The sequence below is a fragment of the Adiantum capillus-veneris genome, chromosome 19, assembly GCF_014529385.1.
Source record: "Adiantum capillus-veneris isolate H3 chromosome 19, ASM1452938v2, whole genome shotgun sequence".
NCBI classification, from domain to species: domain Eukaryota; kingdom Viridiplantae; phylum Streptophyta; class Polypodiopsida; order Polypodiales; family Pteridaceae; genus Adiantum; species Adiantum capillus-veneris.
In genome coordinates, this window is record NC_140949.1 from 150,042,869 (window position 1) to 150,069,545 (window position 26,677).

A 26,677-nucleotide genomic window follows, 5' to 3' on the forward strand; every position below is an offset into this window, starting at 1 on the left:
CACTCATTGAGAGCGGATCGTGCACTTAGCGGCCACCCAATCGACGTGAGGTGGGGAAAAGCAACCATGGTGTGAGTGCAAGGCCGCCAAGGGGTGCACCCACGGAAAAGAGCAGAACTCGGGTAAAGAGAGGATCCTTCTCTAACACAGATTGCAAGCTGAAGAAGAACCTCAAGACCCGCAAGAACCTCAAGAACTCAAGAACCCCAAGAACCAAAACTCCCAAGAACCCAAGTTCCTTGTGAACTTAAGAACCCAAGACCACAAGAACCCACGACTTCAATGGATGGTCATCACCCGAAGCGGAATGGATACTTCGCTTGGAGGTGGTGAGCATGGGAGTGGCGAAGAAGAGTTTTCCTCACCAGGAGGTTTTCCCGACCCTTCCCCATCTACGCCAAAGATTGCACCAGAACCTATTGCAGCTTTCGACAAGATGTTTATGGACAAGAAGTTAGAAAGTGAAGCACGACAAGTAGAAAGAAAGGCCGACTTTGAGCGTGAGTGCGAGCAAGCGCGCTTGGAGGCCGCAAAAAGAAAAGCAGCAATAGAGCGTGAACACGAAGAAAGAATGGCAGCCATAGAGCATGAGCACAACGGAAGGAAAGCCGCCTTGTTCCGATTCTTTTCTCAAGTGCAGGCACAGATGCAAGAGATTCGGGAAAAGGAGACTCTCTCAGTGTAAGGTGCAACGGAATGAATGTTGTATTTTCTCAAGATTAGTGATCTTTATTGCTCAAGGTTCCTTTTAGTTCTTAGGGAAAGAGAGAGCTTTCCGTCTTATGGAGAGTGCTATGATCACGAACAAAGTGGATATTGTGCGTGCAAGTGAATGAGACTGAGAGAAGGAGAGAGAAGAGATACGACACCCGAGAGGTTGTAAAACCCTCCTCCGAAGGCCCCACTCTCGTCGGCGAGAGTGGTCTACTTTGATTGCACAAACGTGTACAATGCGAATGCAACGGACTATGCCGATGACGATGACGGTGATGACGACGACGTCTTGATGGCTGAAATCTGGGATCTTCTAATTGCTGAATTCGGGGCTGTTTCGGTGGCTGAAAATGACTGTTTTGGCTGCGTTTTTATGGCTGAAAATGGGGGAACATCTGCAACCAACTTGGGGGAAATCTACTACCGTGTCATGGCTGAAAACCCGTGGTCTGAAGTGGCTTAGGGCTGAAAACACAAAACGCTGGCTGAATCTGGCCTTCACCAAAACGCTAGGCTGATTTGTATCTGCAATCCCAAAACGTTGATGGATCTGGTGCATGCGGGGCTGATCTGACTCTGCAAAGCAAAAACGCTCATGTTGCTGATTGTCAAAAACACTAATGAGGCTGATGTCAAAAACGCTAATGATGCTGATGGTTAGTCGCGGGAAAAACGCTGAGGATGGGCTGATCGGCAGGGGATCTATCGCCAGAAGGGGGACGACTTCAAGCGATGCTGATGCTCTGTGAAAACGCCAAGGAAGTGGGAGGTATGGCGATGGATCTGATGCTGTGGGGGGTACTGCTGAGAAGTTGCCTGTTGAGCGGGAAGCTCCTGCTGCCTCTTCTGCCAGAAAGTACTAACTTGGGTTTGCTTATATATTAACTTAGCAAAATTGCCCTACCTACTTTTGTTGGAAAGTCACTTAAAAATAATAAGTGAAAATAACCAAAAATAGGGAAAATAGGCTAAATGCACTGAAAATTTCCCTTGACTGATGCTAATGGATTCTAATGGGAATTCCGATGATCATGCTGTGTGCAACCAGAGCATATGCATCTACACTCAGTGACGGGGCATGCACGGTCTACGAATAGACTCACAAAAGTGCCAGATCACTGCTAAATCTAGACTGACGGACTGACTGAACCATGCTGTGGTGTAGCTTGTCCACGGACACATAGGGTTGGGATGTGTCACATGACATCCCCTCCTTTTCAAAGTGAGGTACTGGTACCGAACTGTATGGCGTCGAGGAAGATCGTCAACAGCATCAAGAATCCTGAAGAGACTCTTCGCCGGCCCACTCTGCTGTGTGGGTCGAGCGGTACTTGAACTTCATAAAGGTCTGCAACGCTTGCTTCTTTGGGCCGCGCAGAAAGCGACACAAAGTCTTCTGAATCTCCTTTCGTGCTTCAACTTCGTCTAGAGTCCTGCTCCTTTCGTCTTCAAGAATCTCCATGGCTGAAAATTCTTGAAACCATCTCCAACACAAAACCATGAACATACCCATTCCATGTAAAGTGAAGGAAAAAAATCTTGTCTTCTCTAAAGAGTGAGTATGCAATGTCGATAAACATAGAGACGGAGTGACAACCCGTTCATCAAACACATGCAAACAATGCGCTCGAATCTTTTCTGTTTGATCGAAATCAATCACCTGTGGCAAATCATAATGAAAATGCCCATGCTTAATGCTCATACTATCATGTGCTCTTTCGGAAACTGTGTCACGTCACGGAAGAGACATGGAATGTGACTTCCTGACATACAAACTTTTCAACTTTTCATGAACAATCCGCATACATTCGTGCTCATCCATGATAGAAACGTACTCAACATACAATATGTCATGCCTAGGAAACGGGATCACATAACGATGCTGACTAAAATACAGGAAACCTTCACGAATGAAACACTCGAACAATGCGTAGGTATCAATCATACGAACACACAATACTTCCTGTGAGGGTTCTTTGGACCAAGGCTCGAGAGCCAAGATCGGTTCGTCCTGAATGATCGAATCGTCCGGTGGGGGTTCTTTGGACCTCAACTCGAAAGCCAAGATCGGTTCTTCGTGATTGATCGATTCTGCAACGAGGTTAGCTGTGCTAGAAAAAGCATCCACTAATACATCATCCTTGTGAACAATCACATCATCGTCATGCAATTCATCATGCTTGTCTTTATCATGCAAATCATTATCCTTCAAATCATCATGCTGCTCATAATCATGCAAATCCTGTGTGTCATGCTGTGGAGAAAAAGAGATTGAGAGAATCTCCTTATCCCGTATCCTTTCAACCTTGTCCTGCATATTAGCAATGAGAGATGGAGAAGGAACAGTGTCCACTCCATGAAAGACAGTAGGAGAATCACTGTCGGCATTGAGAGTTATAGTGTTAGCCGAAAAATTTATGAAAGCATCAGTTTCAAGAAACCACTTAATGCCTAAAATCATATCACATCATGAGAGAGGAGAAACAACAAATCTTCTAGTGAAGGCAGTTGAATTGCAAACAACACATCAAGGCACTCCTCCGTGATAAGAGCGTTCATACCGGGACGAAAGCCAGAGACCTCAATAGAAGATCTCGGACTAACTTCGAGGCGGGCTCTCTCAACAAGAGAGGAACTGATCACATCATGCATACTACCTGGGTCAAACAATATGACAAAACGGTGCCCCGACGTACGACCATAACATTTAATGAGAGAATCATCAATGGGAGGGTCCTAAGAAACTTTGGGCACAAATGTGTTATCATTCATTGCATTGACAGATGTAGTGGGTGTTGTGGGTTCTTTAGATTCATTCGATTCAAGCTTAGGACATGTTCTTTTTATATGACCCTTAATGTGACAATGAAAACAACGACCTTCCTTAGAATACGTGCTCTGTTCTTCCGACGTGATGTAACCTCCTACAATTCCTTGTGCTACCTTTTCATCTGGAGTAAGCTTAGGTTTAGCAGTTGTGTTAGCCTTACCCTTAGATTCATTGGAAGAATTCTTTGATGAGAGACTCTTGGAAGATTGGTTAGAAGAGTTATCATTCTTACCATTCTTACCGTTCTGCGGGTTCTGAGAAGTCTGAGAGGTACTGGTGGAAGTCTTGTTCTCCTTAGGCTTTCCCTTGTTGTGCTTCATCTCCTGTGCGAGAGCAATTGCTACCGCCTTGTTGAGATCGATTGGATCGAATACCTCGACATCGTACTTGATAAACTCGTCCAATCCAAAGAGAAAAGCCTCTTTGCGCTCATCATCCGACATGCGTAGTTGGGTACCTAGCTGCAAAACACGATTAGAAAAAGACATAACCGGCATACCATTTTGCTTGAGAGCGCGCCAATTGTCCTTCAATCGTGCCAGGTACTGAGGTGGCATAAACCGCACCTTGAGCTTGTCTTGGAAATCAGCCCAACTAAAAGAGGGGCGTGAAATCGTCGGCTGCCTCTAGGTGCGCGGCTAGCTGTGCCTCTTGCCATGCATGGTACCAATTGATGGCATCACCGGCAAGGTACATAGCTGCCGTCAAAACTCTGCTATTTCCTGTCTTCTTAGTTGTCGCAAAATAAGCATTAAATTGATGCAACCAAAAATGGATAACTGTAGCATCCATCTTACCGTCATACTTACTGAAAGTCAACTTTTCTGTGACTGGATGGTTGGAATCCGCATCGTGGCTTGCGCCACTTTACGAACTCCCACGATCTTTGGGTGGTTCGGTCTTCGAGGCTAGGATGTGGGAAATAAATTCTTGATGACGAATCTCCCTTTGAGCCTCTCGTTCATCGCGCTCGCGTTCAAAAGCAAGTCGATTTTCTTCTTGTTTTGCGGCAAGAGCAATGCGCTCACGTTCTTGAGCAAGGCGCTCACAGTCCTGAGCAAGGCGACTTGCTTCTTGTCTATCCATCATGGCCATCATTTGCTTGACCATTGTCTCCATAGCACTTGGTGGCGTAGATGGCGAAGGGGGAGGGTTGAAGAAATCATCTCCGGGTGGGGACAAGTCTTCGTCGCCTCTCTCATGCTCATCACCTGTATGCGAAGTATCCATTCCGCTTCGGGTGACGACCATGCACTATGATCTTGGGGTCTTAAGCTCGCGAGGAACTTGGGTTCTCGAGGATCTTGAGGTTCTTGAGGTCCTTGATTCGTGAGAATCTTGGGTTCTTGAGGTTCTTGAGTCTTGAGGGTCTTGGGTTCTTGGGGTTCTTGAGGTTTTCTTTCGCTTGCAAATCGCGTTGAAGAAGGATCTTCTCTTCACCCGAGTTCTACCCTTTTTTGCGGGCGCACCCCTTGGCGGCCTTGCGCTCACACCAAGGTTGCTTTTTCCCACCTCACGTCGATTGGCCGGCCGCTAAGTGCACGGTCCGCTCTCAATGAGTGAAAAAAAACACAAGGGGAGGCTAGACAAGCCCTTCTTTCTTTGGATTCATGTCACTCTTCAACAAAACACGATTAGGAATCGCCACGCCCAAGTAAACTTGGATTCGTGCAATCGCAACAAGCAAAAAAAATTCTTGTGGTTCTTTCCTTGAGTAATGCAGAACACTTCCAAAGCTCTGATACCAATGTAAGGTGCAGCGGAATGAATGTTGTATTTTCTCAAGATTATTGATCTTTATTGCTCAAGGTTCCTTTTAGTTCTTAGGGAAAGAGAGAGCTTTCCGTCTTATGGAGAGTGCTATGATCACGAACAAAGTGAGTGGATATTGTGCGTGCAAGTGAATGAGACTGAGAGAAGGAGAGAGAAGAGATACGACACCCGAGAGGTTGTAAAACCCTCCTCCGAAGACCCCACTCTCATCGGCGAGAGTGGTCTACTTTGATTGCACAAAGGTGTACAATGCGAATGCAATGGACTGATGCAATGGGACTATGCCGATGACGACGACGGTGATGACGACGACGTCTTGATGGCTGAAATCTGGGATCTTCTAATCGTTGAATTCGGGGCTGTTTCGGTGGCTGAAAATGACTGTTTTGGCTGCGTTTTTATGGCTGAAAATGGGAGAACATCTGCAACCAACTTGGGGAAAATCTGCTATTGTGTCATGGCTGAAAACTTGTGGTCTGAAGTGGCTTAGGGCTGAAAACACAAAACGCTGGCTGAATCTGGCCTTCACCAAAACGCTAGGCTGATTTGTATCTGCAATCCCAAAACGCTGATGGATCCGGTGCATGCGGGGCTGATCTAACTCTGCAAAGCAAAAACACTCATGTTGTTGATTGTCAAAAACGCTAATGAGGCTGATGTCAAAAACGCTAATGATGCTGATGGTTGGTCGCGGGAAAAACGCTGAGGATGGGCTGATCTGCAGGGGATCTATCGCCAGAAGGGGGAAGACTTCAAGCGATGCTGATGCTCTGTGAAAACGCCAAGAAAGTGGGAGGTATGGCGATGGATCTGATGCTGTGGGGGGTACTGCTGAGAAGTTGCCTGTTGAGCGGGAAGCTCTTGCTGCCTCTTCTACCAGAAAGTGCTAACTTGGGTTTGCTTATATATTAACTTAGCAAAATTGCTCTACCTACTTTTGTTGGAAAGTCACTTAAAAATAATAAGTGAAAATAACCAAAAATAGGGAAAATAGGCTAAATGCACTGGAAAATTCCCCTGACTGATGCTAATGGATTCTAATGGGAATTCCGATAATCATGCTGTGTGCAACCGGAGGATATGCATCTACACTCAGTGACGGGGCATGCACGGTCTACGAATAGACTCACAAAAGTGCCAGATCACTGCTAAATCTAGACTGACGGACTGACTGAACCCTGCTGTGGTGTAGCTTGTCCACGGACACATAGGGTTGGGATGTGTCACATGCACTCAGTCTCTTCTCCAAAGGAAGACACATAGGCCTTGCATGATAATAATGAGCACGATGATTTGCATGATAAGGACAAGCATGATGATTTGCATCATGATCAAGATGTGATTTCTCACAAGCATGATGATTTGCATGAAGATGATGTGATTGTTCACAAGGGTGATGTGTTAGTTAATACTTTCTCTAGTGAAGCTAACCTCATTGCAGAGACGATCAAACACAAAGTACCGATCTTGGCTCTCGAGCCTAGGTCCAAAGAACCCCCACGGGAAGATTCAGCCAATCAGGAAGAACCGATCTTGGCTCTCGAGCCTAGGTCCAAAGAACCCTCACAGGAAGTACTATGTGTTCGAATGATTAGTCAACATGCATTGTTCGAGTGTTTCATTCGTGATCGTTTCCTATATTTTAGTCAGCGTCTTTATGTGCTCCCTTTTCATAGGCATGCCATATTGTATGTTGAGCACGATTCACTCATGAATGAGCACAGATGTATGCGGATGACTCATGAAAATATGAAAAGTATGCATTCAAGCAATTCACATTCTATGTCTCTTCCTTGGCATGACACAGTTGTCGAAAGAGCATAAGAAGGATTGAGCATCAAGCATCGGCATTTCCATTGTGATTTGCCACAATTGATTGATTTAGATCAGAAAGTCAAGATTCGATCTCATTGTTTGCGTGTGTTTGATGAACGGATTGGCACTCCGTCTCTATGTTCATCTACATTGCGTGCACAGTCTTTCGAGAAGACAAGAGCTTTTCCAATCACTTTACATAGAATGGGTATATTCATGTTTTTGTGTTGGAAGTGGTTTCAGGAATTTTCTGCCTCAGAGATTCTTGAAGAAGGTAGACACATGATTATAGACGAATTTGAAGCATCGAAGGAGCCACAAAAGACTTTGTCGCTTTCGGCGCGGCCCAAAGAAGAAGACTTTGCAGACCTTTATGAAGTTCCAAGTATCGCATGACCCACGCTTCAGAGTGGGCCGACGAAGAGTCCTTTCCAGGATTCCAGACCCTGTTGGCGACCTCCCTCGACGCCATACAGTTCGGTACCAGTACCTCACTTTGAAAAGGAGGGGATGTCACGTGACATATCCAACCCTATGTGTCCGTGGACAAGCTACAACATGACTAGGGTTCAATTCAGTCAAGTCAGTCTAGAATAGGAAGTGATCTAGCACTTTTGTGAGTCTATTCGTAGACCGTGCATGATCAGACACTTAGATTAGATGCATATCCTCTAGTTGCACACAACATAACCATCAGAATCCATCAGGGGAATTTTCCAGTACATTAGACCTATTTTCCCTATTTTTGACATTTTTCACTTATTTATTAAGTGACTTTTGTTGGAAACTAGGTAGGGCAATTTTGCTAAGATAATATATAAGCAAACCAGAGTTAGCACTTTCTGGTAGAAGAGGCAGCAGGAGCTTCGGTTCAACAGGCACCTTCTCAAGCAAGACTACCCCCAAGAGCCTGGCGTTTCCTTCCCACAGGAAAGCCAACATTTTCACCTCAGATCCAGCCAGTCCATGAGAACCGGGTTTAGTTGTGATTAGAGAAACTGGTTCAAGGAAACAACACAGGCAAATCACGATACACAACAAAAGGAAAGATTGGCTGCACACAACCTCCAAAATGGCCACAATGTCGAAGAATTCGGTTATAGGCTTGATGAAGAGGTTGGTTACGCGTTTAGGTTTGAGGGTTGCACGGGGCCTGAGACAATAATCGAGTATATGAGAGATAAAAAGGGCTTTCATCCCGGAGGAGGATACAAATGACTCTTCCAGGCAACCACTAAAGAGAATGAGTTCACGTGAGAGATGGGAAGGTAAGTAGCTAATAACGTCAAGAGTCTTAGATGTGAGATATAACCCCGATTCTGATGCTGATAAATTTCGACTCTTGTATGGAGACCAAGGCGCTGAAGAGGAGCTTGAAATTGAAATTAATGAGGAGTATGGCTCTCTGCATAGAACATGCCGGAGTGGAAGAATGGTAAGGCATGCACATTTGGCCAGCGATGAACTAGGTTTTAGATGAGAAAACTCGTTCAGGGAAAACAACACAAGTTACACAATATCTAGAAGAAGCAAAGTACACATCAAAGGAAAGATTGGTTGCACACAACCTCCAAGAGTGATCACAATGTCCATCACCAAGAAATTTGCTGAAGAATTTGGTAACACGTTTGATGAAGAGGTTGGTTACTCGATTAGGTTTGAGGATCGCACGGGGCCTGAGAAAATAATCAAGTATATGAGAGATGAAAAGGGCTTTCTAGGATTATCATCGTAGAGGAGGATACCAATAAAGAGATGGAAAGTTACGCTTCCCATTTACAAGCTAAAATATGAGCTGGTTAGAGCAGTCCATGACAACCAGGTTTTAGTTGTGACTCGAGAATCTGGTTCAGGGAAAAACATTGGTTACACTATCTAGCAAAACCAGGGTACACAACAAAAGGAAAGATTGGCTGCACATAACCTACAAGAGTGGCCACAATGTCTGTAGCCAAGAGTGTTGCTAAAGAATGTGGTTGCAGACTTGGTGAAGAGGTTGGTTACACCATTAGGTTTGAGGATTGCCCGGGGCCTAAGACAGTAATCAAGTATATGATTGAGAAATGCTTTTGTGCAAAGTAACTGTTATCATGCTTGACGAAGCACATGAAAGAAAATACAACTGATGTCCTTTTGGGCTGCTGAAGGACCAGATAGTAACTGAGGTCTAGAAGAAATTTTTATAGCATGCCAGATCTTCCACGAGAAAATGAAGGGGTTGAGTCCCGATGTTCCAGAGCTGATTAAGCACAACATATATCTCCAACCGCTCCTAACTAGCAACCTCATCATAACTGTGTGTGTGTGTGTGTGTGTGTGTTGGGGGTGTGTGCCCGGAGCTTTTTTGCCACAGGCATGCTGGGCATATCCTGCAATTAACACCTTCCAAGAGACGACATTTTGAACAAAAAGCTCATCAAGAACTTTATGTGCTTTAGTAAGCACACCACAAATCAATACATATCGATCAAAGCATAAAGAGAGGATGAGTGGCATTGTAATGAAAACTCTCGCCCATGTGAAGGTCTTGCGTAAGGCCATATGCTTTCATAGGGGATTGCATTTGAAAGAAAGGACTTCCCTTCGCATCTGGTTAGAACAATCCAAAGCTTCCTTGCCACAGCCATGTTGAGCATATATTCCTGCAATCAGCACATTCCAAGAGACAACATTCCGAAAAGGGTGCCCATCTCTTCATGCTTTCATAATCGCACCACATTTAGCTGTCTCGCATAAGGGCACATGCCTCCAAGGGAAGGCCTTCCCATCGCTTCCGGTTAAAAAAGCCCAGAGCTTCCTTGCCACCGCCCTGCTGGGCATATCCTGCAATCAACGCGCTCGAAGAGTGGAGGTTTCGGATAGGAAGCTTTTCAAGAAATTTTTGTGCTTTCCTAAAGGCAATCCCAAGCATAACATTTTTCTCCAACAGCCAATCACATCGTGAATTCTCTCACAGCAGCAACGTTGAAGTACGTGCCGATGTAGGGAAACACAAAGAAAGACCGAACCTACAGAGGCATCTACTGGATTGCATCTAATGGCAGCAGGAAAAACGTGGGTTCCAGAGGAAGACACTAGCAGCAGCAAACGCCGTGTGTGTGTGTGTGTGTGTGTGTGTGTGTGTGTGTGTGTGTGTGTGTGTGTGTGAGAGAGAGAGAGAGAGAGAGAGAGAGAGACTACCCGTATAATATGCAGACTTTGTGTTGCGTGCTTGCTGCGTTCAGCAACTAAACCAAATAGTTGCTGGGCTGAGGTGGGCGATGGCAAAGGAGGGCTGACACTAATAGCGAACACTCAGAGACTGCTTTTCGATATGCTCTTGCAAAGATGTGCCACGTGGGCGTGTTGAGAGTGTAGCGAGAAGACTATGTCTTCATGATTCTGAGAAATGCATTTTTAAAGCAGAAGAATCTACAAAGATTCCCAGGGAAGGGGTAACGAAAGGAAAGGCAAAAGAAAGTTGAAAAAGGCCGGGGAGTGGCCGGCCCCGGCGGGGGGGGGGGCTCAAACCAGATTCGTGCACAGGGATGAAAACGAGCAAGCACGTTAGGCGGCCGGTCGAGGGGGAAGAGTAGCGGCACAAGAGAAAATCTTTTTTTCTCTATAGGGTCATGGATACATCGAATAGCAACATGATTTTGTTGGGATAATTAGCAAGAACGACTCCCTTCGGAATGGGAGTGTCAAAAGTCCAAATTCCATAGCTACGTGTGAATTTTGATTGTTCTCATGCTACTGTGAGGAGGTAGAGGAGAGGAATCTGGAAAGATTCTCGTTACTAAAGTGCAAGGGGAGCTAGCAGTGTGCTATGATTCTAGCGAGTATGTGCCAACGTTATCTAAAAACTAGAGTGTTTCATTAGCTGCATTGTTGTGTATAAAGCAGAGGATAGGTAATTGCATGTGGAGAGAGGTTTGCCCTCCACATCCAGTGCATATCCTCCTAGAGTTTCCTTGCCTCGGCTATGAGGGGCATATCTTGCAATTAGCACGTCCCACAAGATGGCATCCTAGAGAGGATGCCCATCAAGATAAACGTGAGAAGGTCAACCATACAAATGTAGTGCTCTTTAGCCCATATTCTTTCCTCATGCTGTAAAGAAGCATCTAGTCCTCATCCAACAAACCTGAGTGAATGAGCATAGTAAGAAAAGTGATTGGCAGTTGAAGGGGTGCCTTGTGTCGCATCCAACAAAAAAAAACACAGCTTCCTCGATAAGCCCTTGTTGGGGGGCATATCCTCGTCTTGTAAGAAACCTCACTTCACATACAGAGCAAAGCTTCCTTGCCATAGTTATGCTCGGCATATCTTGTAGCCAACACGCTCGAAGACCACATTTTGCAAGCAAATTTGAGCCTTTCCATTGTGCGAGCAAAAAAAGACGAGCAAAGTGGAATTTCGAGCGAAGATGACCAAAACTCTGATATTGTACCATCATAAAAGAAACAAAGACTATCACACAAAGTATAATTAAAACATCAGGAGAGACGAGAGACTATGTTTTTGCTACAAAAATGTTAACAAGTAGTTCAATCACAAACTTGATATTAACCACAAGATTCCTACAATGTTCTCAGAAAAGATGAAAGATGAATTACTTTTAGAAGCTATATATTCTTGATTTCTACAAACAATAGGATATTACAAGCACCAATAGACAACACTCTCTTGATAGTGTCACATGAAATCATTAAAAGAACACGTATAGAAAACATAGGTCAGAGCTAAAAACCAAAGAAATTCTACTTTAAATGAAGCATCGATGTGCCTCATATATAACCCAAGTAAGAGATGTTCGACTTAAAAATGATATAACTCCTAAGGTATTTATATTTATACAAAGTAATTCTTTGAATATTTCTACATATAACAATGAGAGATATAAAATTTAATCATTGTATCTAACATGTCACAAAATCTTTAAAGTAAATATCCATACGTCTTAAAATGAGTTTAGAGACGGAATTTAAATGAAGTAAAAAGCTTCAAAAGGTTTTAAACCAATCTAAAATTCAACCACACTGTTGTGTCCAGAACGCCCCAAAACCCTAGAAACGATTGCCCATTTGTCTCATTCTGACACCCGAAGACATGGTTTCAAGCCAAAAAAGGTCCCGAAACTGCCCCAACCCTTTCAGACAATTTCCAAATGGAATTTAATAATTTTGGCCACATGGTTGCATCCAAAATGGCCAAAAATGGGGACCCTTTGGGATAGTTTCGGGACCTTTTTCGTCCAAAATCTTGTCTTCGGGTGTCAAAATGAGGCATATGAACAATTGTTTCTAGGGTTTTGGGATTTTTTGGACGCAACGTTGTGATCAGAACTGCCAAATTCTAGCAACTATTTAAAAAATTACATTAGTCTAAAACTTTTTTGATGATTTTTCTTCATAATAAAATATATGGATATTTACTTTTAAGGTTTTCGAAATATATTCTTCGGTCTCAGTGCCATAGTCTTTTCTAGGATCTATGGGCATTTCAAACACTGGTGACAGATCAAAATTATCAATATTTATCTATTTCACACAATATTGTAATACTAAAAACTATGATTAGACACAAAATACCTTGCAAGGTTTTATGTCACGTCCACATATCTTTCGTTAATTGTTAGAACAAAGTGCATCTACAGAATATAAAAATGAGATCAAAGTTGTAATTTTTTACCATTAGTTTATATTCACTAAAAATTGAAGTAAAACATTTTCTAGAATATACTTCATTGCAAATTGGATTTTATATTGCAGTCTTTATTGTCTCTAGAGAGATGGCTTATAAGTCCTTATGCAAGGGAATCTCTTCAATGTCAATGCAACATGCACATTAGTTAGTAAGAATAGTCTCTACTCTCCACAAAGAAAGCTTGCGGATTCATGTCATGATCTCGCAACATCTCTTCAATGGCAGTAAGAGCATAAATCAAAATTGTGTTATATACACCATCTTCCTTTTGTACACAAGTGGACGAATGACATTATTTATTCAATCTTTTCATTGATTAGATGTATGGATCGCTCGGTATTTTGTTTGCTCGAAAAAGTTCGCTCGTTGTTTGGTAAAACTTTCAAATCTCATCAATAAGCTTTTGTGCTTTCGTAAGGACACCACATTTCGCATACTTATTGTTCAATGTATAGCCAATCACCTTGAAGGTGCAAGCACAGAGAGAGCTCTTCCCTTTGCAGATGTTGAAAACATTACGCAGGTTCCTTGCCACAGCCAAGTTACCCATATCTTGCAATCAACCTGTTCCAAGAGGCAATATTTCAGACAGCAAGTCCATCAAGAACGTTTCATGCTATCAGAAGGGCACCACATTTGGAGAACACATTGATCAACACATTGCCACACACAACATGTTACTCCCCAATAGCCCCCTAATAGGCCCTGATTGCATAGGTGATTGCATTTGAAGAAAGGCATTTCCTTTGGCATATGGTGAAAACATCTTAGTGCTTCCTTTCCACAGCCATGCATAGAGAGATCTTTGCTTCACATTGGTTAAAAGAACCCAGAGCTTCCTTGCAACAACCATATTGGTCAAATCCAACAATCAACATGCTCCAAGAGACATCCCAAAAAGGATGCCCATCAAGAACTTACGTGCTTTTGGTGAGGGAAGCACATTCTTCATACATATCATGCAATCCCTGACTAGCAATCTCATTATGAAGATTCAACAAGAGTATACATCCGCAAGAAGAAAATGGAGAGAGAGAGAGAGAGAGAGAGAGAGAGAGAGAGAGAAAGAGAGAGAGAAATTTTTTTACCATTCATCAAAGCACGTTTCCTTGGTTTTTAATTGGTACCACCTCTAGTACGTTTTTTACCATACATCAAAGCATGTATCCTTGATTTTTAATTGGTATCGCCTCTAGTACATTACAATCACAATGCCCATTTTTTATTTGTGAACCTCGCAAAAGTGTTGGAATTAGGGTTGCAGAGATGCACACATAGCTTGGAGAAGATGAAGAAGCTCAAGGCACACAACAGAGAGTGTATTGCTTAGTGCACAATAGAAAGATAATTTAGCCCTAGAATGACAGGTGTATATACAATGCACGGGGGGAAAAACCTCATAGTGAGGGAAAAAATGCCCCGGTGGTCCTAAGTGTGTTCACACACATCACTACCACATATATGATAACAAATCCCCCGGGAAGTGATGCGGCAAATGAGAGCTGGCAGATAGAGATAGGAAAGTGCCATGCCCTAAGGACATCATCAATCCACAAAGGGAAGGCTTTGTGGAAAGCTTCGGACTTCGCATAAGGCAATGCCTTTGTGAACATATCTGCAAGGTTGTCCTGTGTTGGCACATAAGCCAAGTTGACATAGTGATAATGCACCTCGATGTGATTTGTGTGAGCAAAAAAAAAAATGGTTCCTCGCAACTGCCAATGCACTTTGACTGTCGATGTAGATGATACTGGTAGTGTCGTGTCCAACACCCAAATAAGTCATAAGGTGTTTGAGCCATACACACTCAAGCGTAGCTATGAAGACTACCCTATACGCAACTTCATAATTGGAAGTGGCCACAGTAGGTCGCTTCTTGCTCAACTGTATATGCATGAACTGCCAAGCATGAAACAAAAATTATTTGTGGACACTCGTATGTCATAACAACCATCCCAATCTGAGTCACAAAAACGATGCAAATCTGGCGGCAATGATCCCCCCTTGGGATCAAACAACCCAAGATGTAAAGCTGCCACTCAAGTAGCAAAAGATTCTCTTAACATCCTACCAATGCTTAGACCCTAGGCTATGCATAAATCTACTGACCTGCGAGACTGCAAATTGAATAACTGGTCTCGTATTGCATAGCATCCAACAACGGTCTCATAAAGAGTGACATCGACAGAATTGCTATATCATGAAGACTCAATTTCAAACTTATTTCCATTGGAGTAGCAATACGTGTGCAGTCCTCAAGTCCAAACTTACATAGTAATGCCTCTATATAGCTTGTTTGACACAAGGCAATACCTCTATCACAGTGCTTACACTATATGCCCATGTACTGATGCAAAAGTCCCAAGTCTTTTATTTTGAAATTGCATTCAAATTAGCTTTGAATTAAGCAATATGTGCCTCATTTGAACCAATAATCAACAAATCATCTATATATAGAACGATGGTGAGAAATACATCACCCTCACACTTGACACACAAAGTGTGTTCAATTGGACTATTATGAAAGCCTTGTTTAACTAAATGAGTGTCATCTTTCTCATACCAAGCACGAGGAGACTGCTTCAACTCATACAAAGCTTTCTTACATTTGTACAATTTATTTTCTCGTCCTTTCCTGACAAAACCACAAAGTTGCGTTACATCAACTTCCTCAAATATATAACCATTCAAGAAAGAAATAACAATGTTCGATTTATGTACATTCCATCCAAAATGAGCTGCAAATGCACATAGAAAACAAACAGTAGTCATGCGACAAGTGGGAGCAAAGGTCTCTTCATAATCAATGCTTTTTGCTACCCGTAACCTTTTGCAATAAGTCTAGCCCTGTAGCAATCAATCTCACCATCCGGCTCACGTTTCACCTTGTAAGCCCACTTTGTGCCAATGGCCTTTTTGCAAGGAGGCAAATCACATAAAGCCCATGTGTCATTTTCTATAGGCGCGTCATACTTTGATTGCAAGGCAACCATCCAATTTTTTGAATTATGTGCTTCATCAAAAGAAACAGGTTCCTCCTCATCATATAAACTAGAAACAACCAAAGCATAACAATTTGATGCATAAGATGCATGGCGAGAACCTGAACGAGTACGACTAGACATAGGTGCATCCAATTGTTAACTCCCTCGTAGGATAGCTCCAAAGAATCAACAAAATTATCAATCCAAGGATGGTAGCGACCAAGCTAGGGCATGGAAACATCACACATGGGTGATTGTGTGAGACAAATGAGATAGAATTGAGTGGGGAAATCACATGAGATTATCTACTGTAGGAAGAAGAAAGAACTAATGAAGGGGATTAGTGTATGCACACACGCTAACCCTTATGCTAATCAAGGTTGCTAATCGTTGCATTCTCTACTAATCCTCACGGTCACATCCTAATCACAAGCTCTCCCAAGATCATGGAGTTATGATTAGAGCAATGCATGCACAAATCCTTAATCTACACGCTAATCTAATCATGCACACACTACTAGAATCAAACACACAATAGGCAATCAAGAATTAGAGAGCGATTAGTTTTTAATCTACACCATCAAGACACTAATACACAACTTAATGAAAAGCAAGAGATAGGCAAAAGGACTCATCTTCATTGCATGCATATAATCGGTCCGTGAAGAGAGTACATACAGCTCCATGCTTCCATCTCCATAGTCTCCTTCTTTTCCTTCTCTACTCTAGGTTTCTCTCAAAATGATATCTCCCCTTTCACATGAGCTACATTCACTTATATACCTAGGGTTTTAAAAGTTATGACCGGCCGCCCAAAGTACATGAAGTGAATAAACAGATACAACTTGGAACTCAATGTGAGCCCATGAATATATACATAGCAAATGGAAAAATAATGTCCATGAGAAGGTGAAAATGGCTGCTGAAACTGGATGCATCCAACATTCCCCCCTTCCTAAGCTTTGTCGTCCCCGACAAAGCTATGTCGTGGTGAACGCTCCAGGAAGAATGTGCGTGCAAAAGACAAAAGGCAATGAAGTAGCAAGCATAATTATGTGGCAAATAAGTCATAAGGCAAAGTAAAGCACATCATGGAATGACTAAGTGTAAAGAATTATGAATTGTTAAACTGCAAATACTTGTCGCATGCACCCGCAATCACCTTCTAAGTTGATACCGCCCGCTTCACATGCTCATAATTCATGATGTACAAGTCTGATTCACGAGCTATAAAGCAGGTCTGAAAATATTTCTTAAAATCCATGTCTTGGGGACTCAAACAACCCAGAACATCAACATTCAAGCTTGGAAAAATCATACCTTTGTACATGGATTTTTACAGGGTCACTTCCAAGACTTGCAGGGCTATGTACACATATATACATGAGGCTGGTGGACAAGTAAAATACAAATAAATTGCACTTGCTAAAAATAATTAAACAAGAGTTTTGGGCTTATGGATGAGTCTATCAATTAGTTAGCTATGACGAAGGGTTAAAACAATCACTCTAGTACTAGCTAAGTTAGAAAAAATATCTAAAGGCAAAATCCTTATTTGTGTTTATGAGCAGAGATAAGGAATTTATGAGCAGAGATAAGCAAACTAACTGTACAACTTCAAACAAAAGCTTGAATTTTTCACTTAAGCTCAATGGAAGTCTTTTCTTTTTCTCTTTCATTTTTCTTGCTCTTTTCTTTTTCATCATTTTTTTTTCACATTGTTTTTAAGAGCATTTTTCGTGAGTGCTTATTTTGTATGCCCGAGGTTTTTTGCTTCTCAAGGAAAAGCGTCCCACTGGGAATCTCTAGGACTCTAATACCATAGGCTATACGTGAGTGAAGTACCAAAATCCAGCTGGGATTTCTCCTCCAGCTTAAGCTTTTACACTTGTGGCACTTGTGTGCTTCCATATCCTTTGTATTCTTACTAGTGCTCTTTGTTGTGAAGTGAGCAAGCCTCTCTATGCCTAAAACCCTCCTAAGGTCTCAAACGTTTAAATAATTTTTCCAACCAGGACTAGTAGGTCAAGTAAATGAGTTAACCTAAAGTCCCAGCCTCCTAACCTCAAGGCTTATCGATAAGACTAAACTCTATGTTAATTAACTAAAGCATGTACAAACTTATTTATCTCTACTGACAAATAACAAGACATAATAAAATGGACTCAATCAAACCATGAAAAGCCCAATAAGCAAATATAGGTGTACAAAAACATGTAGCATAGGAAGTGATACACCTGGAGAAATATGATGCAGCTCCTCAGTAGCTGTGGAAATCGGCACAAAACTCTGAAGCTCAATGGAACCATGCAATCTGGAAGTGAAGTCCATCTATGTTGCAAAATCATAAGGCAAGACACTACCACCTAGAAAGGTGTGTCAGCATAGTAGTGAAAGTTTTATTACAAAATGAAGGAAATCCTAAACTAGGGTCTCAAACCTGGATACCTAGAGGGAAAAAACCCGTAGGAAAAAAGTGCCGCTAGTATAAATGCATGCAGCTAGTGCACCATAGTCAATATGCTCAAGTCAATGGTCTAGTGCAACTAGGAGGGATAAGAGAACTCTCTCCAAACAATAAAGCTTGTAATCTCCTAGCTCTCTGTCTAATGGTCAATGGCTGGCTAGCACCTGGCTCCATATGGATGGTAGAACCTACAGCACAAGTAGTGGGTCTAGGAAGGACATCAGCATGTGACTGTGTCCTCAAATAACTCTATAGCTTAGAATCCCTCAGTGGATGACTCTTGCCTAGCTCTAAATCAATAGCATGATCAATCGGAATCTCTGGTGAGCTTTGGCTCATGGCACCCTATGGTGTAATAAGTGGTAGGCTCTTTGGTAGCCAAATTTTCAATGTTCGCAGTATCTCAAGGAAGGTATGCCGAGCTCTCCTCGTATGTGATTGTGGATATCTAGCTTGTGTATGTCCTCGGCGAGGAGTAGGCCTCTCTAATGGTCGTGAAAATGGTCTAGATCTTTGTGGCATAGGTGTGGTCAAAGAAACTGTAGTAGATCTAGGAGGATGTGCAATGGTCTATGGTCTAGGAACCCAAATTTGTCTATGTCCTCTATAGAATCCCTGTGCCTCTAGTGGCTGCCTAGATGTGAGCCAACCATGTGATAGTCCATCATGTGTGTCGTCACTAGCTAAAGGTCTAACATGTGTCATTGTGCGAGGCACATAAACATGTCTAGTAGTCCTATCATAAGATCTCGATGATGAGCTATAGGCCTGATATGTCCTAAGTGGCTCATGGGTGGGACTACTCGTAGTGGGAACATCCTCTAATGTAGGCTCTACCTCTCGGGGTATCTCAAGTACAATGGAAGAAGTCATTCTCATCAAAGGGGTCTTTGGATCCTTATGTGTGACGTCTACACTCGGGGGGTGACAGTCATGGTCTCTAAATACCTCATTTGTCTGTGTCTCGCATGGGGGGTCTGTGTGCTCAATCATCAATGAATCTAGTGTGGTGAATGCTCATGAGTAGGTGTCTCTATGCATGCATCTGTCTCTATAGGTATCTCGGTCTCTAAAGGCTCTGTAGTAATGTCAACACTCTCATGGTCATGTGCATCAGCTATCTCCTCATGTATAGGCTGTGGTGGGACATCTACCTCTATGATAGGTGCAAGGTGATCATCAATAATAACTATGGAATCTGGCACTCTATGAATCTCTAGTGGCTCAGTGCTTGTCTCTAGTGTAGGAGCAATCTCACTAGGCTGTACATCCCTTGTCTATAGAACAAGTATCAACCTCTGGAATTGGTAATGTAGGTGGCTCCATGGTAGGACCCTCTAGTGTACTCGTCCTATCATCAATCTCAGCATTCGCCCTCTTCATCTCAATCACTCTAGATCGCAGCTGATCAACTGTGCTCTGTGGAAAAATCTGTCTAGGTGATGAAGCTTTGGGAGGTGACCTGGTATGGGATATCTGTCTAGGAGGTGTATGTGAACTCTAGGTGGGTATCTGTCTAGTATCCTGGCCATGCCATGGAGAATAGGTCAATCCAATCATCAAATAGTAAATCTCACCCAATGGGTCCCTATAAATCCTATCGCGAAGATCTCAAATAAGATATGCCACAACACTCATGACTGGCTCAATATACCATCTCATCTGCTCATATCTGTATCTATGCTCACAATCATCAACATAAGTCAACGTGTGCTCCAATCTACGTAACTGCACTATCCTAGGATGTACATGGGTATCTAAACAATCATCGAGATGTGCTCTGTCAATAGCATCATATGGGCTGGTCGAAAGGGACATGTATGTGCCCTTGAGTTCATCGGTAAAGAACTCAGTCGTACCAAAATGTCTCCTCTGAACTCTAGCTATCTACCGTATAGAAGGGTCTATGTTGTCTGAGAAGGTACCTCTGGTATAGGAATGTCCGTCATGCTCAAGAAACCAAGGCATAGCTCCTCTATGGCCTACAAAATGTAGCACAATCTCATCTCGATCCTCAATACTCAGAGTGTCAACCCTAAGCTCAACTCGGCCTACATGGTAGCTCTAGGTGATCTAGCAATCATCGGTAAATCTAGTGCATGTGAGCTGGAAAGCTCAGTATTTGGTGTGCTCATGGCTGGTAATGTGGAAGGTCGTACCGTGTCTACGACCTCTCTAGCACGTGTGCTAATAGTAGGAACAATCAAAATCTGAGGTATAGTTGTCTATGTGGCTCGTAACTCTGGTTGTGCACTAGTACGGCTCTGCATCCTATGCTCCATATCTGCCCTAGCCTCTACTATGATCTCTGCTGAGGTCAGTCTCCTAGATGGTGGTGAGGATGGAAATCCTGGAGGTGATCGAAGTCATGTAAGCTGTATAGTCATCATATCTACTGTATGCTCAATATCACTAGGCAATGAAGGAGAATATCATAGTCCACATAGTAATACATATGTAGAATCATCATGGACACTCCTGTAGGTACCTCAGAAGGAACCTGGGGGGATCACAATCACTGTATCATAGAAGGGATACTCTCCAGAGCTAACAACTCTCTCATGTAAAACCTCCTATCCTCATCCATATATATGGGTCCAGTGTCACACACTCGCAATGATGCAGTCTGTGGCGGCTCAAGTGTGTCTCTGCAATCCTCAAGATGGGCTAAAGTGATATGCTTTGGACTATCCTCCGTCATGGGTCTATATGCTGTACCAACACTATCAAGAAGATGACCTGGAAATGTGGCATGTGCCCGGGCTCTAAGCATCTGAAATCTGGGGGCCTGGCTGTCTGTGGGCTGAATCTGGATATACCTCTGATGGATATCTACATGGATGTACACAGGTAATCCATCTAACTCAATGTGGATCCATAATAATCGATCAAATATGGCCTCAAGATCCATGACTGCCAAAGTCTAGCAGTCTAGGTCAAATCTGGTGCTAGGGGGCAATAAACCAATGCACTAGGTGCAAGAAGTAATCTGGCAAATGAATGGCTATCCAAATGGTAATTGGGATCTTTGTGTGTAATCTGGCTCTAAAATCGGTCACTCGGTCAAAGTCGTAGCCAAATGTAGGTCTAGTAACCAAATCGAGCTCTAATCGCGCGTCGATGTGCTAAGAATAGCAAAAAACGGCCAAATCAAGATCTTGCGTGTGAACATGCTCTAACTAGCTAAATTGATCAATATGAAGGCCAAAATGAATCTCTACCACAAGTCGAGGTCAAATATGGTCAATCATGGGACTACGCTCAAATCGAGCCAAAATGCAATATTGCGTGAAACAGCTCTAAAGCGTGTAATCTGAAAAATAGTAGACCCAAAATCAAAATCCATGTCTAACAAGGTCTGTGTGTGTGATTTGGTTCGAATATGCTAAAAACGGCTCAAATCGACAAAATCGGACAATTTCGGATGAAATCTGACTCTCGAGGCTCTAAATGCGTCTATTCGGGCTTAAATGCGTGTGAACAGGGTGTGTGCGGATGTTTAATACATGCAATGCAATGAAGAGAAACAAAACAGAGAAAAGCAAAAAAAAAGAAAAATTTTGTTTTTTGAGTTTTTTATTTTTTTTAAATTTTTTTTTGTCTCTTGTGTGTGTGCGTGAGAGAGAAAACGTGTGTGTGTTTGTGTATGTGTGTGTGCGTATTTGTTTGTGTGTTTGTTTCTTTGTGTGTTGACTTTCTTGTCTTTTCTTTTTTTAAGTCTTTTGTCTTTTCTTCTTTTGTTTGTTTTGCTTTTGTTTTATGTGTGTATGTGTTTGTGTGGAGGAGTTGGGTCACATGAGGTCAACGAGTGGAGACTGGTTAGAGAGTGTGTGCACGGGGGCAACGTGTGCGGGACAAGGTAACTGCAAACGTGGATGCAGGCGAGGTTGAGCGGAGCCAGTGGTCACGGAAGCGAGGCGGGCGAAAATATACACAGATAGAACAAAGTTAAAAAAATTCGTCCGAGAAGGTAAAATTATAAAAAAATACCCGAAAAACGCTAAAAACAACCAAAAACTTAGCGAGAGTTCATCGTTTCAAAATTTTTGTTTCTGATTGATTGTTCACATTAGATTTTTACAATTTTATCAATTTTTGATAAAAATTGAACAATTTTAAACACTAAATTAGCACAAAAATTAACGAAATAATTACCAAAAATTAGCCGAATTCTTTTAAAAAATATGTAGCTCATTCTACTTGTTTTTTAACACTTGGAATATCAAGGTTACAATCCCAATCAATTTTCAATGCATTTGACAATCAAATTGATGTAAAATTGATCGTTTTTTGTCGTTTTTTTCCCCAATTTTGACCCAAAAATTACCAAACTTAATGATGCGATTAGGAAAATTTCTGCACATATGCTTGATTATTATGTTTTTCACTTTGCAATGCAATCAATTACACATCAATTTGCAACCAATTACTAGTTCAATAATGTGTGCAAAAACTAGCAAAACTAAGCATAAATCCGGTAATTAGTGCACACACACAATTTCGACGGCATAACGGTGCAATTTTAACAATCAAAAAATCTAAACCATCATTGTTGTAATATCATCAAACAAGTCATTGTCTTTCACAATTCTAATTGGCACCAATTAAGCCATAATTAGCACTCGAAAGTGCGCACTTTGTCTACACATGGACATACTAATTGCATTTAAATTTGTACTAATTTTTTGTGTAATCAAACTTTAATCAACCTGTAAATCAAATCAACAATTGAGTAGGTTAGTGCACTCACAATTTCATGAGCAACGCATCGATTTCCAACTCCAATTGACGTCTACACACATGTGTGTGTACTAGCAACCGCTTAACCACATTTCACCTACAATCAATTGAGCACGAAATCTCATGTGTAGCATCATTTTCAATGAAACTAAACACATAAGGATAATAATCACAACTCTAATCAACGATTTAGCTATGTGTAGCACAAAAAACACATGTGATCAGAGAGTAATTAGAGAGTCTAATTAGGGAAAAATCCCTAATTACACACTCAAAAATCACTCAATTTTAGTAAAAAATTTTACAATTTCATATCAAAAAAGTGATAACTAAACCTCTAATTAGACATACACACATGTAAAGCACTTGAGTTGGTAGCGGATTAGTCAAAAATTAGTGAGAAATTGGGGGTTTTCTACCTAAATCTACTCCAAAACACTCGATTATACTAAAAAATCTACCTCTAGCTTAGGCTACCGTCCCCGGCAACGGCGCCAAAGGTTAACTCCCTCGTAGCATAACTCCAAAGAATCAACAAAATTATCAATCCAAGGATGGTAGCGACCCGGCTAGGGCATGGAAATTTCACACATGGGTGATTGTGTGAGAGAAATGAGATAGAATTGAGTGGGGAAATCACATGAGATTATCTACAGTAGGAAGAAGAAAGAACTAATGAAGGGGATTAGTGTATGCACACACGCTAACCCTTATGCTAATCAAGGTTGCTAATCGTTGCATTCTCTCCTAATCCTTGTGGTCACATCCTAATCACAAGCTCACCCAAGCTCATGGAGTTATGATTAGAGCAATGCATGCACAAATCCTTAATCTACACACTAATCTAATCATGCTTGCACACACTACTAGAATCAAACACACAATAGGCAGTCAAGAATTAGAGAGCGATTAGTTCTTAATCTACACCATCAAGACACTAATACACAACTTAATGAAAAGCAAGAGAAAGGCAAAATGACTCATTTTCATTGCATGCATATAATCGGTCCGTGAAGAGAGTACATGCGGCTCCATGCTTCCATGTCCATAGCCTCCTTCTTCTCCTTCTCTACTCTAGGTTTCTCTCAAAATGATATCTCTCCTTTCACATGAGCTACATTCACTTATATACCTAGGGTTTTAAAAGTTATGTCCAGCCTCTCAAAGTACATGAAGTGAATAAACAAATACAACTTGGAACTCAATGTGAGCCCATGAATATATACATAGCAAATGGAAAAATAATGTCCATGAGAAGGTGAAAATGGCTGCTGACTTTGGATGCATCCAACACCAATTTATTGTCACGCAAAGTATACACCACATACCTATAACCTCCTTATTCTCAGCCCTTTCCACATCATGTACATGAGCATTAGTAAACGGTTGGTCTGTAACATTGTCAAAAACCCCCATAGGATGTACATGTGCCTCATTGGAATTTACACTCAAGTTTCCACCTTAAAAAAGAGGCAACAAAGTGTCATAAATGTCACGTGAGCTTACATTACACGATAAAAAAGGATGAATAGAATCTTCACGAACACAACATCTCATACGACGAAGATATATTTCATTTGCGGATGGTATAACCTGTAACCTTTGCTTTGAGTAGTGTAACCAACAAAAATACATTTAATTGCCTTATCATCCAATTTTTCGTGTTGGGTTTGTGGCACCAAAGCATAAGCTGAACAACCAAAAGCGTACACGTGATCAATAGATATCTTCTTATCATGCCATGCTTTAGTATGGAACTTGTTAAGTATATAAGTAGCACACATGATAGCTTCAAGCCAAAACAAATGTGGCAAAGCTTGACTCTTAACCATACATCGTGCCATCTCCATAAACGACCTGTTTTTTCTTTCAACAACACCATTTTATTGAGGTGTACAGGACACTGTACATTGGTGTTTTATCCCACGATTAGCTAAAAATGCATTAAACTCATGAGATATATACTCCCCCCCTCGATTTGAACGAAGGGTTTTCAGCCATTGCTGTTAGGAAATAAGACGTAGCTAAATAGATAATTAAGTAGATTACTTAATGGAGAGAGACAGATTTACATACACGAGATTATAGAGTAGAGAGAGAGAGAGAGAGTACACACGATATACGTGGTTCACCCAATGTGGGCTACGTCCACGGGAAAGCAACCACTGAATGGCTTTAGTACTTCAAAACAAGAAGTAATTTACAAAGGGATTATACCCTTAATGGAGCTCCCGCCTTGCTTCACTCTCACCACCTCACACTCACCTTGTTGCATCAACTTCACACTATGAAATGTGTGTAGGAATGGCCTCCTTTTATAGGCCAAAAGGGCTGCCCTCTCTTATGAGAGATAGCCATGTGTAGCCGCCCTTGTGCGAATAAGTCCAAATCGGACCCTCCAATCCGCCCATGTGTGGCCGTCCTTGAGAAGACAAGTCCGCTTTTGAATTCGGCCACCGGCCACCGGCCATTGACTTCCGACCACCGGCCATCGGCCATTGACTACCGGCCACCGGCCAACTGATCGGTTTTTTTTCGACCACTTTCCGGCCGCCGTCCGGCCATAATATTCCGACGAAAAAGAATATTCCGGCGAAAAAAAAAGTCTCGAGGGCCTCCGCCCCCGAGGCCTTTAAAGTTGCCCCTGATTCTTGTTTGTGAAAATTTTGGTTTCCGGTGAGTGATTTTCCTTCATGCATGATGGCTTCTCCTCATAATGGGGGCCTTACAAATGTGCGCTTTTACCACAGAAAATTACAAGGGTAAATCAGGCTCCATACTTAACAATTGCCAAAATTTTCTTAAAGCATGAACACTTTGGACTTAGCTTTAAGGATACACCCATGGATGCCTGGATTAATCATTAATGAAAGTCACAAAGTATAGGTAATCGCCTAAGGATGGAATTTGCATAGGCCCATAAACATCACTATGCACAAGTTGCAACTTGCATGTAGCCCTTACTGAACCATTCTTTGGAAACTTTGAATGATGCATCTTACCCAAAATACAACCTTCACAAACATGCTTAGAAGGTGCTTCAAGAGGCTGCAAAGAAGCAACCATATCACATTTTTGCAAACGCATCAAAATGGCAAAATTTAGATGCCCAAAACGTGCATGCCAAAGTTTTGCATATGAAATAGCCTTTAAATCCACAACTACATTTACAAAATTCTACCCACACTTGTCATACAAAGTGAGCTTGTACAACCCACGGCACAAAATGCAAGATGCAACTATTTCATCACCAAAGGTGCGATCATGAACTTTACACATATCAATTACAAATTTGGCAACAAGACCAAGTCTTGCAAGTGTAGATATAGAAAAAGGGTTCTTTTTATCCCTGGTACATAAATTGCATCAACAAGTGTGTAAGAATTGTCATTCGCAGAAGTTAGCACAATATTTCAAACTCCCTCGACTGGATAAGAGGCATTGTTGGCACAAGTGACTGTATTTCCATGAGGGTCAGACTTGAGAGAGGTAAACAAATCATAATGTGAAGTAATGTGCTTTGTAGCACTACTATCAAAGTACCACACATGTGAATCTACAACAATTGACATACATGTACCATGGACAAAAGAATAAATAGACTTTGCACTAAATGTGTACTCTGCATCTACGTCAACATCACAATCTCCTTTTTCCCAAAAGATT

The 26,677-nt window shown here is 41.9% G+C and overlaps 1 protein-coding gene across 1 annotated transcript in view; it reads right to left on the bottom strand.

Moving 5' to 3' along the window:
* Positions 1-9,900, bottom strand: part of LOC147435061 (transcription initiation factor TFIID subunit 4b-like) — an 82,004-nt gene extending 72,104 nt beyond the window's left edge. Inside the window, exons 1-3 of the mRNA XM_086489716.1 lie at positions 9,847-9,900; positions 8,878-8,915; positions 8,701-8,808 (exon numbers count right to left, since the gene is read on the bottom strand). Of these exons, the coding sequence (XP_086345842.1) occupies positions 8,701-8,808; positions 8,878-8,915; positions 9,847-9,900 (200 nt within the window). The remainder of the gene's footprint in view (positions 1-8,700; positions 8,809-8,877; positions 8,916-9,846) is intronic.
* Between the last annotated feature and the right edge of the window lie 16,777 nt (positions 9,901-26,677).